The 15,823-nt window shown below is 47.9% G+C and overlaps 1 protein-coding gene across 3 annotated transcripts in view; it reads right to left on the reverse strand.

The window, feature by feature from the left end:
- Nucleotides 1-15,823, reverse strand: part of ABTB3 (ankyrin repeat and BTB domain containing 3) — a 310,593-nt gene that overhangs the window by 277,955 nt on the left and 16,815 nt on the right. The window contains exon 3 of one of the 3 annotated variants that reach the window (XM_061204459.1): nt 2,658-2,674. The exons of the other annotated variants lie outside the window; for them this stretch is intronic. Coding sequence (XP_061060442.1) covers nt 2,658-2,674 — 17 coding nt within the window. The remainder of the gene's footprint in view (nt 1-2,657; nt 2,675-15,823) is intronic. 3 annotated transcript variants of the gene reach the window in all.

Consider the following 15,823-nt stretch of genomic DNA (forward strand, 5'->3'; position numbering starts at 1 on the left):
CACATGGAGAATGTCAGCCTCCCAACATCTCCGTGGTGACCACAGGCATCGTAGCTTCTAAGCACTCTTGTACCCCTGGTGCTAAGGTCCCAGCTCCCTGCCAGCCTCCCCATCTCATCAACGGCCAGGGAAAGAGGCTTTCTTCCGGTCTTCTCCATAAGGAAGGGGAAACGCCACTCACTCTTCCCCTTCCTCTTTATTGCTCCATTCATTCTGTCACGTACCCATTATTCATGTAGCAAGCGCCTATAATGGGTCTGTTACGGTGCTGGATGCTGAAGATGCCGAGGTGAATAAATCACAGGAACAGCCTACTTGTCACTCCCCATCGAGGGGGAAAGACAGACCTGTAAGCAAATCACTGCACATCATGTGTTTCTTTCCCCAAAGTGTGATCCACATAGCACTGGTAGACATGAGCTGGTTTTAGGTGATATATGGATGAACATTTTTATCTTGAGTTACGTGTTTATTTTCATGTGTAATCCCCCCAAAACACAACTAGCACATCAAACCCTCTGTGTTATGTGCATTTGTGCACTGGCCTTGTTTTTGATGAACAAAAACTGTTCTTGCGAAGCTGATGATAATAAAAATGTTAGATAACTAGAGCGCAGGTGGTAGAAGGAACTCACAAAGGTGGGATGCAGATGACTGAGGTCTGAAACCCACTGGGAGTGGATGAAAGCACAGATGGCGGGTTCAAATCCCAAGCCTGCTGCTTACCAGCAGGGTGACTTTGAACTTGTTATTCACCCACCTGGGACCTTGATTTCTTCCTGCATAAAGTGATTATGTCTACCTTGTGGATTCTGCTGTAGATAATAAACCTGGTAGGTGCAAATTCATTATTAGTTTATTATCATTACATCATATTCTTCCTGTGCCTATAACAGAGAGTTGGGAAACTGTTGCACTTGGGGCGGGGGGCTGGCAAATGCTCCAAGTTGTACACCAGCCATGCAAACAGATAAGGGAACAAGAAAATGGCTTTATTTATGAGCCCAAGGAGTTTCCGGGGCTCCCTGATGAGAAGGGAGACAGCTGGGCAGCGGAGGCCCAGGGTCCGCAGCAGCAGCTGCCTCAGTGGTCGAGGCCCCACCTGTCTCACTGGGCTGCAGCCCCCATACAGAGGCCTCGTGCCAAGAATGGCATGTCAGAGCCACGATACAGAAATTCTAATCCCGGGTGGGTCTCCGCTCCCTAGCGGCTCCAGCTCACTGGACTCAGCTCTGCAGCTCAGAGGGACCTCTAAGAGGAACAGCCTGGGTGTCCTGCAGTGCTGGCAGCCCAGGGAGGCTGGGAAAAGGCCTCCCAAACTATAAAAGGCCCTGGCAAGGACTGAGGCTTAGTCTTTGATTCCCTGGGCAAGGGGTCCGTCTAACTCTACTGCGCATAGGGGCAGGGGTGGTACATGGATGGTGGTACATCCATGCGAGGGAAGGAATGCAACTCAGCCATGAAAAGCAGCAAAACCACATGTCTGGATCTCCAGTGGCTTATGCTGGGGGGAAGAAGGAGAGTCAAAAGGCTACATCGTGTATGATTACAGCTATCACCTTCTGGAAAAGGCAAAACGAGAGGGCCAGAGAGTAAATCAGTGGTTGCCAGGGAAAAAGGATATGTATGGGGAGATTATACACTGAGACACCACTTCACAACCACTAGGATGGCTAGGATAAAAAATACAGATAACAACAGGTATTGGCAAAGATGTGGAGAGGTTGGAGCCCTCATACGCTGCTCGAGAGATTGTAAAATGTTGCAGCTGCTGTGGAAAACAGCCTGGCAGTTCCTCAAAAAGGTTATACATAGTTACCCTATGACCCAGCAATTCCACAGGAAAACATATGTCCACATAAAAACTTGTACACTAACGTTCACAGCAGCATTATTTATAATAGCCAAAAAGCAGAAACAACCCAAATAGATAACCAAAATGCTGTATATCCATATAAAATAGAATATTATTCAGCAATAAAAAGGAATGAAGTCCTGATACATGCTACAACATGGGTGAACCTTGAAAACTGTTCTGCTCAGTGAAAGAAGCCAGTCACAGAAGACCAGATAGTGTATGATTCCATTTATATCAAGTGTCCAGAATAGGCAAATCCATAGAAAGTAGGTTAGGGTCTGTCTGGGGCTGGGGCAGGGGAAGAGGGGAGAGCTAACAGGAAAGGACTGTGACCGCTAAAGGGTCCAGGGTTTCTTGTGGCAGTGATGAAACTGTCCTAAAATTGTGGTGATGGTTGTACAATTCTGTGAAGGTACTGCAAAACCACAGACCTGTACACTTTAAATAAGTGAACTGTACAGTGTGTGAATTACATCTCAAGAAAGCTGTTGCAAAAGCTAAGAGATAATAAATTATCACAAAGAAAAAAAGAGTAGGGGGAGGGTTTACTACAAAGGGATAAGACAAGGGAATCTGGAGGGAGGTCGTAGAATAATGTGTATCTTATTTGTGGTACTGGTTACATGACTATGTACTTGTCAAAATTCAGAACTATACACCAAAGATACAAAAAAAAAAAAAAGCCTAACCTAATCGGTATTAAAAATGTTTACCCTCTAGTAGACACTCTGCTAAGTACTTTATATGCCTCGAATTATTTAATCCTCAACCCACTGAAGTATTATTATCCCCATGTTACAGGTGGGCAAACTGAGGCTCAGAGAGGCTGTGTGACTGGCCCAGGATCACAACTAGGAAATGTTTTCAAAGCCAGATTCTGAACTCAGTTCTGACTCCAGATCCCATGTGCTCTGCCCGCCTGCACACTGATAATCTGGAACATTCCTTGAGCACCTCTCAGAAGTCTCATTACTGCCCCACTGGTGAGTCCCTTGAGGGCCCAGACTGTGCCTCTGGACTCTGTATCCCCCACTGCGCTGGGCACACAGCCAGGGACTTAGCAGGCAGTGCACGAATGTTTGGGTATAATCAGGGGATAACGAAAGACAGGCAGGGAGAATGCCATTCAGAAATGTAGAACAGCTATGATGAACTCCATGCCTGGGTCTCCTGGCACTCGGCCTTGAGTCTGGCCACTAGACCACACAGTCACCATCTGATGGGCCTCCTACCGTTGGATCAAATACCTGAGTGTGAGCTGGAGAGCAGGGGACCACACCTAACTCTGGCTCTCTCAGGAGCCAGGGGGCAAAACACTAATCCTGTAGGCTGTGTTCCTTCGTGATTTAGTATTTCTGCTCCAGAAAGAATGTCCTCACCTCGTTAAGTCATAGGAGGCAATGAGAACCAGGTGGTTCGTACAGGCCACAACTTCTTCTGCATCTCAGATCCATTCACCTGTCTCCATCCTAACTGCCTCCCAGGCTGCCACCATCTCTTCCATGCCCACCCCTCCCCCTACCCCACCATTCTCCCCCTCCCTCCTGATCCGTCATCCAGCAAATGCTGCAACCAGAGAAAAGGCTCAAAAACACAAATCTGATCACATCATTCTCCTGATATCAAGGAAAGCCCCGACCCTTAAGGTTCCTTGATAAGAATGAGAAAAGGGTGCCCTCCTCCAGGCAGACACGGGCCCTACACTGGGGCCCATGGCCTGGTGGGTGGAGGGGCTCCCCTTAGCTGGCACCCTTGTGCAGGACACAACCTGGGAAACAGCCCAGGGTGGCCCTGACCTACAGTGTCTGCCTACTGCTCTGAGAACAAACACCCAACTCCTCCCAGGGGACGCTGAGGTCCTGCACAATGTGGCCCCTGTCTATTTCTGCATGCTCTTTCCCCCCCAGTCTGTTCCCTCCCCACTGCACTCCATCCTCCATCCAGACAGTCAGCACAGTTCTCAATCCCCCAAGCATTCCATGTGTGCCCTCCCTTTGCACAAACTGTTCCCTCCAAGCCCGGCCAACTCCTGCACATCCCTCAGCCCTTACCTTAGATGTCCCCCCCCTTCACTAGAGCCTCCCCTCACCCCACCAAGTCCTAGATGGGTGACCCCAGGGCACCTGGTACCTCCCTCCTATAGCTCTTTTCACCCAGTACCACGATAGCCTGTTTACTCTGCTGTCTCTCCCCCAGACCCCCTGCTCTGCAAGGGCGGGAACCAGCTGCTTATTCACCAATTCACCATTGTATCTGGGGCACATACTTGGCACAAGGGAGATATTTATAGAATAAATGAATTCATCAACTAATGAAGAGGTAAGTGAATGAAACAAAATTGCTTGTCATTGGTAGGACACACCAGGATTTTGGATCAGAAGACTCCTACTAACTCAGCCTGATCCATCATTTTATGGAGAAGGAGGCTGACACCTTAGGAAGGTTCCACGTCTTTCCTCAGGTCACGCATGTGCGGTCCATTGGGAGAGGGCATTAGAAGCCAGGCCAACCCGCCACCTACCACAGCAGGCAGAGACAGCAGAAGTACCTGAAGCACACGGAACACTCCTTTAGAGAAACTCTGATGGCAAAATGCAGTAGAACACAGTGGTTAAGCACAAGAGCTTTGCAATCAGAAAGCCCGGGGCTACTTATTAGCCATGTTTCCTTGGGCAGCTAATTTGAACACTGGGTCTCCACTCTGTAAAATGGAACCCAGGCACCTACTGCATCAGCTATGAGTGGGATCAAAGAGATGCTGTATGAAAAGCACTTAGCACAGTGCCGGGCACTTACTAGTCAATTAAAACTATCTGTGAATCCTGTAACTGAACAATGCTTTTTATAACCCCATGATGTACCCTCCCTCCACCCCGGACTCAACCCCAGGCCCTGCTTTTTCCCCTTTGCCAATCCCATCAGCACAAATCCTACCTTTGGCTCCCTCCCGTCCCTCACCGTGGTACAGGGGAAAACTCAAACCTCACAGGGGGTTCGGTTTCTGGGGGCAGCTGCAGGCAACTGAGGGACTCCAAAATGGCCTTGAGGATTCCAGGGTTGTCAAAAAAAAAAAAAACAACCCTCTATCTAAAATATCCCCTGCTGGACAGGAAAACAGACGCAGACGTAGAAAATGGACTTGAGGACACGGGGAGGGGGAAGGGTAAGCTGGGACGAAGTGAGAGAGTGGCATGGACATATATACACTACCAAATGTAAAATAGATAGCTAGTGAGAAGCAGCCGCATAGCACAGGGAGATCAGCTCTTGGTGCTTTGTGACCACCTGGAGGGGTGGGATAGGGAGGGTGGGAGGGAGACACAAGAGGGAGGGGATATGGGGATATATGTATATGTATAGCTGATTCACTTTGTTATAAAGCAGAAACTAATACACCATTGTAAAGCAATTATACTCCCATAAAGATGTTAAAAAAAAAAAAACAGCAAAAAAAAAAAAAAAAAAACCTAAAATATCCCCTGCCATGTCTGGGAAAGAAGAGGGAGCCTTCAGTAATGCTGATCAGACCATGTTCCAGCCCAGGCGGTGCATCTGCAAGGGGAGACAAGAATGTGTCTGGCAGCTTCACGTTCTGCAAAATATTCCCAAACTCTCCTCCCAGCGTTTTTTTTTTTTTCCTCCCAGCGTTTTGATGCTTGCAGCTTTACCCAGAGAGAGGCTTTGGGTAGACTGTAGTTTGGAGCCAGACTCCAATTGTGTGTCTCCTATTAGATCCCTGGGTGGCATGTGGCAAATTTATCTCTAGATCTGCAGGGAAGCAGAATAATGAATTATCAGCATTTTATCTGAGAGATGCACAGACCATAAAGTCGGGCAACAATCCCCCCAAATTAATTTCATTTTATTTCTAAATAGCTTATAGAAAAAGAGTATAAGTAACGGATTGTCTGTTTCCTGATCAACAAAGATCACCCTTTGCTTTGAGAGGGAAGAAGAGTTCATCTTCCTGATTACTTGATAGAAAAGCAAACTTCAACTGTCCGTCTCAGTTAATTGCTCACACCCTGTGCTCTTGTGGCGTCAATACTACAGTCACTGTGGGCGCTCAACAAGCAAGGTAGCAATCCGCAAGGGTGAGTGAGTCTGGACTTCTTAAGAGCCCAAAGGGGGATGTCTGTTTCCACAGCACTCTGTCTGTACCTTTGACATGACTCACATCACCCAGCACGGCAATGACGTTCTTCATGCCTGTCCGACCACTACCACGGGCTCCTCAAAGTCAGGCATTTTTTTTTCCGTCATCTTTATCCCCAGGTAGGGTTGCTGGTTAAAATATTGGATGCATAGTTAAAACTGAACGTCAGATAAGCATGCAATATTGGGGACATAACTTATACTAAAAAATACCCCTTGTTTATCTGACATTCAAATTTCATTGGCATCCCATCCTTTCTATTTGCTAAATCTGGCAATCTTATCCCCAGGGCTTCTTCTCATCTAATCCTCACAGCTCTGAAAAATAGGTATAAAACCCATTTTATAGTTAAAGAAACAAAGGCTTAGAGAGGCTAAATAACCTGCTGAGATTACACAGCTAGTAGGTGGTAGAGCTGAACTTGAACCTCTACCTTTCCATCTACATGCTCGGTACACGTTTGGAGAATGAATGAATGAATGAATGCACACCTGCAGAAGACGAGTAGCTAGGGAACCTGTTATGTGCCTTGCTCTGAGTCATCACTCCCTCTCCGGAATCCCAGCCACACGTCCTTATTAGCAAGATTGCTCACTGCAATGACCCTGCCCCACATTCCTCCTCTTGGGAAAGGGCCAACTTCCCGAGAACAACACTGATGCTGTAGATGAGGCCAGGTTCTCCCTAAGTGAAAACAAATCTCCTGGTGCCAGAACAGTGGGGTCGGCAGGGTGGTGGTGGGGTGTCTGGACAGAACAGGCTGCTCACTACCCTGGGAAGCCATCGCCCTGGAGCTCGAGGCCTGGAAGCTGACCATCCGCCACCTGCAGCTGCCCTCCTCTGGCTCAGAGCAGCAGAGCCCCGGACAGCGGTCCCCCGCCCCTCGCTCTAGCCTGTGACCTCAGAGAGCCCACGGTGCAACAAGGCAGGTTTACAGAGAGAACCAGGGCGCGAGGTGGACAATATGTGCCGAAGCAGTTCACACAGGCCCTGCTGTTCCCTCTGCCCGGAATTCTCTGCCCAAAAGCATCCCCACTTTTGCTTAAGTGTCACCTCCCAAGAGAGGCTTTCCAGCTGCTCTGTCTAAAACAGATAAGGTCTCCACCTTATGGCTCAGCACTACCCGAAATCACATCACGGATTGAAATGTCCATTTGTTGACTGCTGGTCTCCCGCATAACATATAAGCTCCAGGAACAGCCTCTTGTTCACCGCTTTTGTTTTCCTCACCACCACAGCCTCAGCATCTAGAACACTGGCTGGCATACATTAGGCGCTCAGGACATGTTTGCTGAGTGAAAGACTGAATGGAGGTCTCGGTGTAAAAAAATTTTATGTATATATATATACATATATATACGTATATATATGTATATATATATACACACACACGTACATGGGTATGTGTGTATGTATATATATATTTATATACACCTATGTAAATATACACATGTATTTATATATAGCCACATCCACATCCACATCCACACACATATAAAACATTAAATACAAGTAATGAAGTGTTAAATTTTCCCCAAGTTAGGAGGACTACTTCAATAAATAAAGCTAAACTGTCCTCAGCAATCAGCTGAAGCTACTACCTGGCCCATGTGAAAAATGAATGGGTAGCATTTATATGGAGATTTACAGGATACTATTCACTGCTCTAAACAAAAGACTTTTGTAGGGATGAAGTAAAACCATGATTACCCCCGGTAAGTTTTAGGAATATTGCCAGTTATGACAGTTACTATAAAAACATCGCATAAAAATACCCCATTTTTGTGTCTGGTACTAGGAAGCCCTGACAATTTCTTCATTCCCTGCAGGACCAGAATGGAGATGTGGTCCTATGGCCTTGGCTATTTACTCCCAGGCATTCAGAGACAGAGTCTGGCAAGTCAGAGTGTCTGCCTCCAGGAAAACTGCATTTGCTTTTTATTGGTAAAAATTTAGAAGCAGCCTCAATTTGAAGGGCTTCCTGTCATGGGATACCGCCTGTAGCTGAGAGATCTGGCTATAGGATGCCTTTGTTGGACCATCACAAGGCCATGCTCTGCACCAGGATGCCTCCCAAGTCCTCTCAGTTCAGCCCCACCCAAATCCAGACCTTCCATCTTCCTCCAAATCATAAACTCAGCACCAAAAGGGACCTCGGGGCCACCTATGCCAGGGCCTGGTCGAATCCTTGCTGAGGAGCCCCAGCCTTTTTCAACCGGACCCTTCTGGTGTGCTGGGCGGCAGAGGGAGCAGGGACAATCTCCATCTCAGCAGCCCCAGGCGTGAGTCTCGATTCTGCTATTTACAGACGATGGAACCTGAGACAAGTCACATGACCTCACTGGGTCCACGGGGGCCAAGGACAGCGCATACCTCAGGGGACTACTGTGAAGACTGCGTGAGATAACATCTTGTGAAACGCTTAGAAGGTAGTAAATGTTCAATGAAAGGAGCTGCTCTGGCTGAACAGATGGCACAGACCAGCAGTGGGAGACCATCTCCCCACTTATGGGCAGCCTCTCCGGTTCACCCTTCATTTTCTTCTCCCCAGTGTTCCTGCTTAGCTCCCTCTGCACTCTGCCCACCCCCCGAGGCCCACCCCCAATACCTGCCCAATGTCAGTTCAAATTAGGGGGGAGAAGGCACCCCTGCCCTTCTGCTTCCCTCCTCAAAGCCTGATTGGTCTAATACAGAACTTCCTTCATCCCCTCACCCACCACCTCCCAACCTCCCTTTCCACGCTCCTAATCCAGACTTTTGAGTCTCTTATCGCACTTGCCCAGGTGCCCTGTCTCCTCCGCTTAGCTGTAAGTTCTCAGAGTCAGGGAATGAATGTTTCCTCTTCATAGTCCCAGAGCCTAGCACAGGGTCTGGCCTGAGCAGGGGCCCAGCATTTGTGTGGGGCGGGGCGGTGAATGAACAAACAATTGAATGAATGAATGAACACGCTAGTGAGAACAGAGCACACGACACCCTGAAGGAACGGCTTTCTTGCTACAGGCTCAGGGGCCCCCAAAAACTTCCCTTCTTTGCCATTCTAGATCCCAATTCCATCTTCTGGGATTTCTGGATGTTGGAACTGTTTGGTCTCCAGCTCTCTGGGGCCACCCTCCTTTTGGAGGAAACCTCATTCCAGCACGGGTAACCCCCCTACCACACTGACTGGGTCAGGGATGGGCCCGACCAATACTCGGTCAGAACCAGTGAATACCAGATGTTTATCAGGATGTCTGGGAAGGGGAAGGTCATTCTCTCCTCCTGATATAATATGAGGGAGTCAGGTCTGGGGTATTGACTGCCATCTGGCTAGCACATGAGAAGATGAGCTGAAGATAAACCCACACAGGGAGGAAGGTGCCGCTGAAAGGTACCAAGGGCAGCTGAGGCCCGAGGATGTGATGGAGCCTCAATCCAACAGCCCCTGAACCAGCCCCGTCCCTGGACCTCTCATTTACATGAGCCAGTATCTCCCCTACATGGATGTTTGGGTTGGATATTTCATCACTCGCATCTGAAAGACTCCAAAGACACAAGGCCCTTTTTATCCAAGGACAAAACCAATTCTCTTTGCCAGACAAATCCTATAGAACTCTTCCTTCACAGAGAGCTCTAAAACCAGGGAATGAAGCATCTACTTCTCTTACAAGTGGCCTCACAGATACATTTTTCAGGCCCACCGAAGTGTCTGCTTGTTTATAAAGGATCTCTTGCCTCCATCACACTTGATTTCGCCCATCTTTTCAACCTTGAGACAAACCATGGTAATCCACAAACAAGATACTTCACTCTCATCTCTCAACACTAAATGCCCTGCAAACAGAAAACAGAGATGGGTAAAAAGGGACTCTCCTTCCAGGCAGAGAACATAATAAGCAATGGTAAAAGCAGGGGTGGGATCTAGCTGAAGGCTTATTCGGTGAGCTGGGATGAATGACAGGCTGGAAGATCACTGTCTTCCTTTGGAAATAAACAAGGTCTGACCATAAAATCATGAGGTGGGGTGCTTTCTGGTCCAATGCTAATTTCTTTTAGAGTCCCTTTACCCACCAGAGTGATTTTAAAAGCAAATCGATCATTTTTAAAAATCAAAATTTACTCTTATTAATCAGGTTGTCAAATTAAAATCTACAGAAATATTAAAGTAAATCTTTGTTGAAGCTCATACTTGTGTGTAATCAAGATTATGCTCATAATCAACTACTAGGGACAATGAATTTAATGTAGAGGGTGTGGCCTGGCTTTAGCAAATCTTTAAAGTGATCCAGAACACCAGGACCATTCCTCAGTGCTAAAGGCTGAGCTGGCCATGACAAGGGTGTCAGCCGTTACCCCTTTATGAGGGCAATTACAGTTCAGTGACTTTGGGGGCTCAGGGTGAATCATTCAAGAAACACTCATCTGAGGATGAGGTTGTGGAGAAACCCAACCTTTGAAGTCCTTGGATTCACTGGCAGAAAACTGCAAAGCACGGACTGGAAAAATCTGTTGCCTTCTTTGACAGACACCTACTCAGCCTGAAAAACAACACTGTCATTAACCAGCTACAACAGCTGGCTGCCAACCCAATCGATATCCCTCCCTGCCTTCTTCCTTACTAAGAGAACTCTGATTGAGTAGTGGTGGTGAGAAAAATATGTTCAGCTAAAGAACTGAATTTCTTAGCCTCCCTTGGAAAAATGGTGGCTGGGAGGCTAATTGTTGGCCAAAAAGATAAAAGCAGGATTACTGGGTGAGGCATCAGTGAAGTTCCTTACAAGAAGGGCTGACTCCACTGGCAGGCACCCTTTCCCCCACCCTTCATCACTCTTCATCCTGCTTAAGATGTAGAAGTGATGACTGGAGCTGTAGCGGCCATCTTGGGACCACGAGGGTACCTTAAGAATGCAAACCACATGCTAAGGATGGCAGAGAAGAAAGACAAAGGATCCTGAGATGTTGTAGAACCACCTTCCCGATCTTGGACTGCCTACCTGCCTTGGACTGTTATAAAAGAGAAAACCACCTCGCTGTCTTGTTTAAGCCACTGTTAGTTTGGTCTCTGACACTAGCAGTCAAATACTATCTGACATCAGATTGGCCAATTAAAATCAAGTGTTCTTATTGGTCAAGGATGGCACCTTCACCTCTGGTCACCTTTAGCAATCAGAATGCTCTAACTGAATACATTGGTTTGTACTCCGATTCAGGGTGAGCTGATCAAGTAACAGCTTCACTGAGTATAGGGCAGAAAAGGGGACAAAAGAACTGGAAGATCCAGACTCTTCCCTCAACAAGTTTATGGTCTAATGGGAGAGGCAGGTCACAGTCACAGCAAAAGATTTCCAACAGCATAAGGACCTGTATGATCCACAGCCGAAGTGTTTCAGACAGTAAGCAAATGCTGTGGGATTTCAAAGAAAGGGAAAGCTGCTTGTTCTGGGGCAGCCCCAGGACAGATGAAGGGCTTGGCTTGGAGCAGTGTAACTGAAAGAAGGGGAGGAAAGGAGCCATGCCAGGTGGACAAATAGCCTGAGTAGAAGCTTAGAATAAGGAATGAAAGTGTTCAGGGGAGGATGAGAGTAGCCTGGGAGGCTACAGAGGTTCCACTGAGGCAGGATTAGGGGGTGCCAGGATGAGGAGCTTGGACTTGACCGTGCAGCCAAGAGGGAAACCATACTATCAGAGAAAGGCTAATCGGGGGTGTCAGGAAGAACAGACTGAGACGAGGAGGAGGTGGAAAACAAGACTAAGGTGAGGCTCCAGTAAGGAGGCTGACTGTGGTCTGTGGGCTCCTGGGACATTCTGAGTGGAGATGGGGCCAGTGTGGCAGATGGGATGACAGGAGCAACGGTACCACCATGGTCTATCCGGCTGAGGGTCACTCTGGACAGCTAGAGGGACAGAGCAAACTGACTGCACATCATCCCTCTTCTCCTCCCCTGCAGGCAGGCTCCTTGGATGGAAGCTTTGACATTCAGACTCCTCCAGTCCCCCAAGGAAAAATAAAGAGTGTGAGTCTGGCATCCATACAGAAAGAAAGATGCTAGCCCTGCTCCAACTGACAGTTCAGGATTCCAGACACAAGATCGTGATGACTTGGAATGGAAGGGACCTCACCTGTCATCGAGAAGTCACAGAATTCTAGAATAGCATGGGCTCCTGGAAGGCTCCTCAAGGACCATCTCACCCACCAGTTTTCAAACTGGGTTCAGTACAGCAGTAGGGTCCACTATACACAAAGCAAAACAACTCTGCTTTTTCCTGTTTCATGTACTGAGGTTCCCCAAAAAGCTGTATTCCAAACCAAAGGGTCACTACCAAGTCTGAAAGCCACCGACAACCAACTCCCTCCCTCATCTTACTGAAGCCCACTGAACGCTGCACTCCCTTTTTTGTCACCCCCATTGAACTTGTAATGACTCAGCTAACATTTACATTTCCTGGACAGCCTCACAAGTTTGGGGCAAGGCTATTCCCATTCACTGCTGGACCCCCAGCTCCCGGCACAAAACCCACCACAAGGTAGGTGCTCCATAAGCATCTACTAAACAGAGCTATGACTGAAAGTGGTTGGAGGTGGCTTTCAGTGCAACAGTGGCAGAGCCACGGTTACTCAAGCCTGGGCCACGCCCAGTTATTGCAGGCGACCGAGCTCGGGCATGTGGTTAACAGGGCATCCTTGGCTCCTCTGCTCAGAGTTCCCAGGTACCTATGGCAGGGCTTGGAGTCTGTGCCCCAGCCCTTCCCACGCCACTGTCTCCAACCTGCATTACAGCTCACGGCATCCTATGCTTGAGTGATGGTTCAAGCTCATCAAGGGCACCAACTGCATCACATCCATTGTGTCTCTCCAGTACCCAGCCTGGCTGAGAACAGGCACTCAGCACTGCCTTTCTGCTTCTCTTCACCAAATTCGTGATCTTTTACAAACATTTGGCACGTCTTTGAAAATGCAGTTGGGAACGTGCAGATGGTAAAGTGACTAAGCTAGAAAAATTCTCCATCCTGGGAAATCTCTGGTGAATCTCCCAGGAGTGGTTTTTTTTTTTCCTGCCTGGTGCTCATTTCTCTTCTTCTCTCTAAAATGGGAAGGTTGGTGTCAATCAACCCCTGAAGGCAGCATCAATGCTCCATGTAGTTGTAGGAAAAGAGACGGGTGAACTGCATAAACAAGGAATCACATTGCAGGCACCAACTGTGTTTTCATTCCACGTCTCTGAGCCCAAACACCTGTAGCACCAGACTTCCTATCCAGATTTGTAGAAGACACACCGCACCACCCACAGGGAGTGGGAGATGCAGGAGAGGACTCACTGCTGACTTTGCATGAGATTCTAATGACCTCAACAACCATACAGCGTGTGTGTGTGTGTGTGTGTGTGTGTGTGTGTGAGAGAGAGATACCTCAGTTGGGCAGTGAAACTCTCAGAATGACCTTTCTGAGGCCAATCTCAACTCAGCTTCTTGATGTCACCACACAGGGCCTTTTCTTTCCACTAGGCAACTCAGTTTTAGGGTCTCTTCTTGGGCCTACAAAAATATCTGATGCCTTATAAGTTAAAATTATCGGCTATAAAAAATGAAAAGAAAACTGCAAAGCCATAATTAATAACTGTAATTAAGTGGCTAAAATCTGTACCATGAAATCAACATCATGAATTGTTGACTTCAATATTCATTACAGTCTCATTACTGTCGGGGTGAGGGTAGGGAAGCTGGCTAGGTTTTTCTCATTTTGCGAGAATTCCTGAGGACACGTGACGATGGGAGAGAAATCAGAGCCCACGGTAAAACAGGTAAGATACACACAGAGCAAAATAATTCCCAAAGCAAAACCAGTACAATTTTTTTCCAGCCATAACACACACTTAACGGGGTATGTTTGAGGGTGACACGGGATGGTCCCTCCAAAGATAGGGTGGCTAGAGTTTTGGAAGATGTTAAAACCACCTATATGACAGTCTACAAAATTTTAGCTATCAAAACTCAGAAGATATGACAAATGTTTGATTCCTGACAATTCTGCTGAGCTGATGTAGGCACTTGTGCATATGCGCGCGCACACACACACACACACACACACACACACACACAGTGGCTGCCTGTTTCCCGGGTCTCCGCTGCAGTAACAACTACTTCCCTTCACTTTATCCAAACGAAAACAAACTGAAGCTTTCCTTGATGTACGACGCATGATCAATAACCTCCCACTTCTCTTTCCATAGAAAACTCATTTTACTTTAAGGCAAACATGATGAGTGATTAAGATCCGTAACAGAGACCCTGTGAATGGAATACATAAGGATTTCTGACTGTGACAGTCCTTGCAATGGAAAACTTTTGGCAAATTGAAGACCTAGCCGGCAGCATGTCTACCACAGGGCACACCCATCTTTCCAGGTACCCAGGAAAGACCTCTTTGGTGTGGGGACAGAATGGATTTTACAGCTGAGCTGAGCACCCTGGGCTTTGTGAGCCTCTACACTTGTGTTTTCCTTCAGCAAGAGTGAGCTCAGGCTGGGCCACCTGTTTCTCTAGAAAGTTCCACTATGGGGGAGGCTCAAGTAGCCCATGATGGAGGCCCCTTCCTTTGGGGCCAGTGGGAAGTTGGTGAAGGGTCCATCTGCAGTCTGCAGAGCCCACAGAAGCTCTGATAATCCAGAGGTTACCTCCTCCCACGGCCCCTTCTCTCTTCTTTCTGAGTGGACAATCCACACACTTACTGACCTTCAAGGAGCAGCATCTGAAGCCCAAATCAAAATGGTCTGGGTGGTCCCTCCTACGGCTGAAAATGAAAAGGTGGGAGCCAGGGTCAGACTCAAGGTTCCACTGAGACCTGAGAGGATGCAGGGGAGGGAGAGAATAACTCCATACATCCAAAGGTTGGGGGATCCAAAGGCTGGGGTAATCTCTACATCCTGATGAGTCTTCAGATGGGGCCCCTGTGTACTCTTCACACATCCCCTTGGGATAGTCAATCCAAGTTCTCGAAATACTTGAGTGCCAAGAATGCTCATGGAGTGGTATTGGGAAGCACAGAAAGAGCAGCCAACAGGGTTAACGGGAAAGCCTGAGGATAACGCACCAGGTGACTGGGGTGGGAATCCCAGTTCCTGAGCTTGTCTGAGTCGGTTTCCCTGACTGGGGGGTGGAACTAACAACACTGACCTCAACGGCGGGGTTGGAGGGCTTAATGAGAGAATACCGGGAAACTGCTCAGCACAAATCCTGGCGCAGCAGACCTCCATAAACGGCACCCGGGGTTAATCAAAACTAAGGAAAGAAAACAAAGCCGTGTTTCTTTTGTTCCTGGGGCAGCATGGCATCGTGGAGAGACACCAACCTGGGGGTTCAGGGAGCTGAGGCTGGCCCCACCATGAACTCAGAACTTTCTACCTCTAAAGCTCGGGATCTTGTCTCATGCACTGAGCTTGCTCATCTGCCAGTGGCTGTGCGGCCTCACACACGTCTATTCATCCCTGTGGTTCTCAGGTGTCTGCTTTGCAAAATCCGCCTGATACCCAGACTACGCTGCATCAGGAGAGCTGGGCAGGCTCCTTCCAGCTCTAAGATGCAAGAGTCTCTGCAGACACAGCTTTCAACTTTGAATTAGAGCAAGGTGCCATCTCACAGGAAGAAACCGGCTATAAAGGAATAATGAGCAATCATTTCTTTTCTGTTCTTCAAAGAGAAGCAAGCTTTGAAAAGGAGAGATTTTCAGTGCGGAGAATTCAGAAACAGAGGAAGACACCCAGCCAGTTAGCCAATGGTTAGCACTGGGTTTCCTGTCCGTGAAGTTCCATTGATTCATGGTTCATTTCACAGACCAC

Source organism: Eubalaena glacialis, chromosome 11 (assembly GCF_028564815.1).
Source record: "Eubalaena glacialis isolate mEubGla1 chromosome 11, mEubGla1.1.hap2.+ XY, whole genome shotgun sequence".
NCBI classification, from domain to species: Eukaryota; Metazoa; Chordata; class Mammalia; order Artiodactyla; family Balaenidae; genus Eubalaena; species Eubalaena glacialis.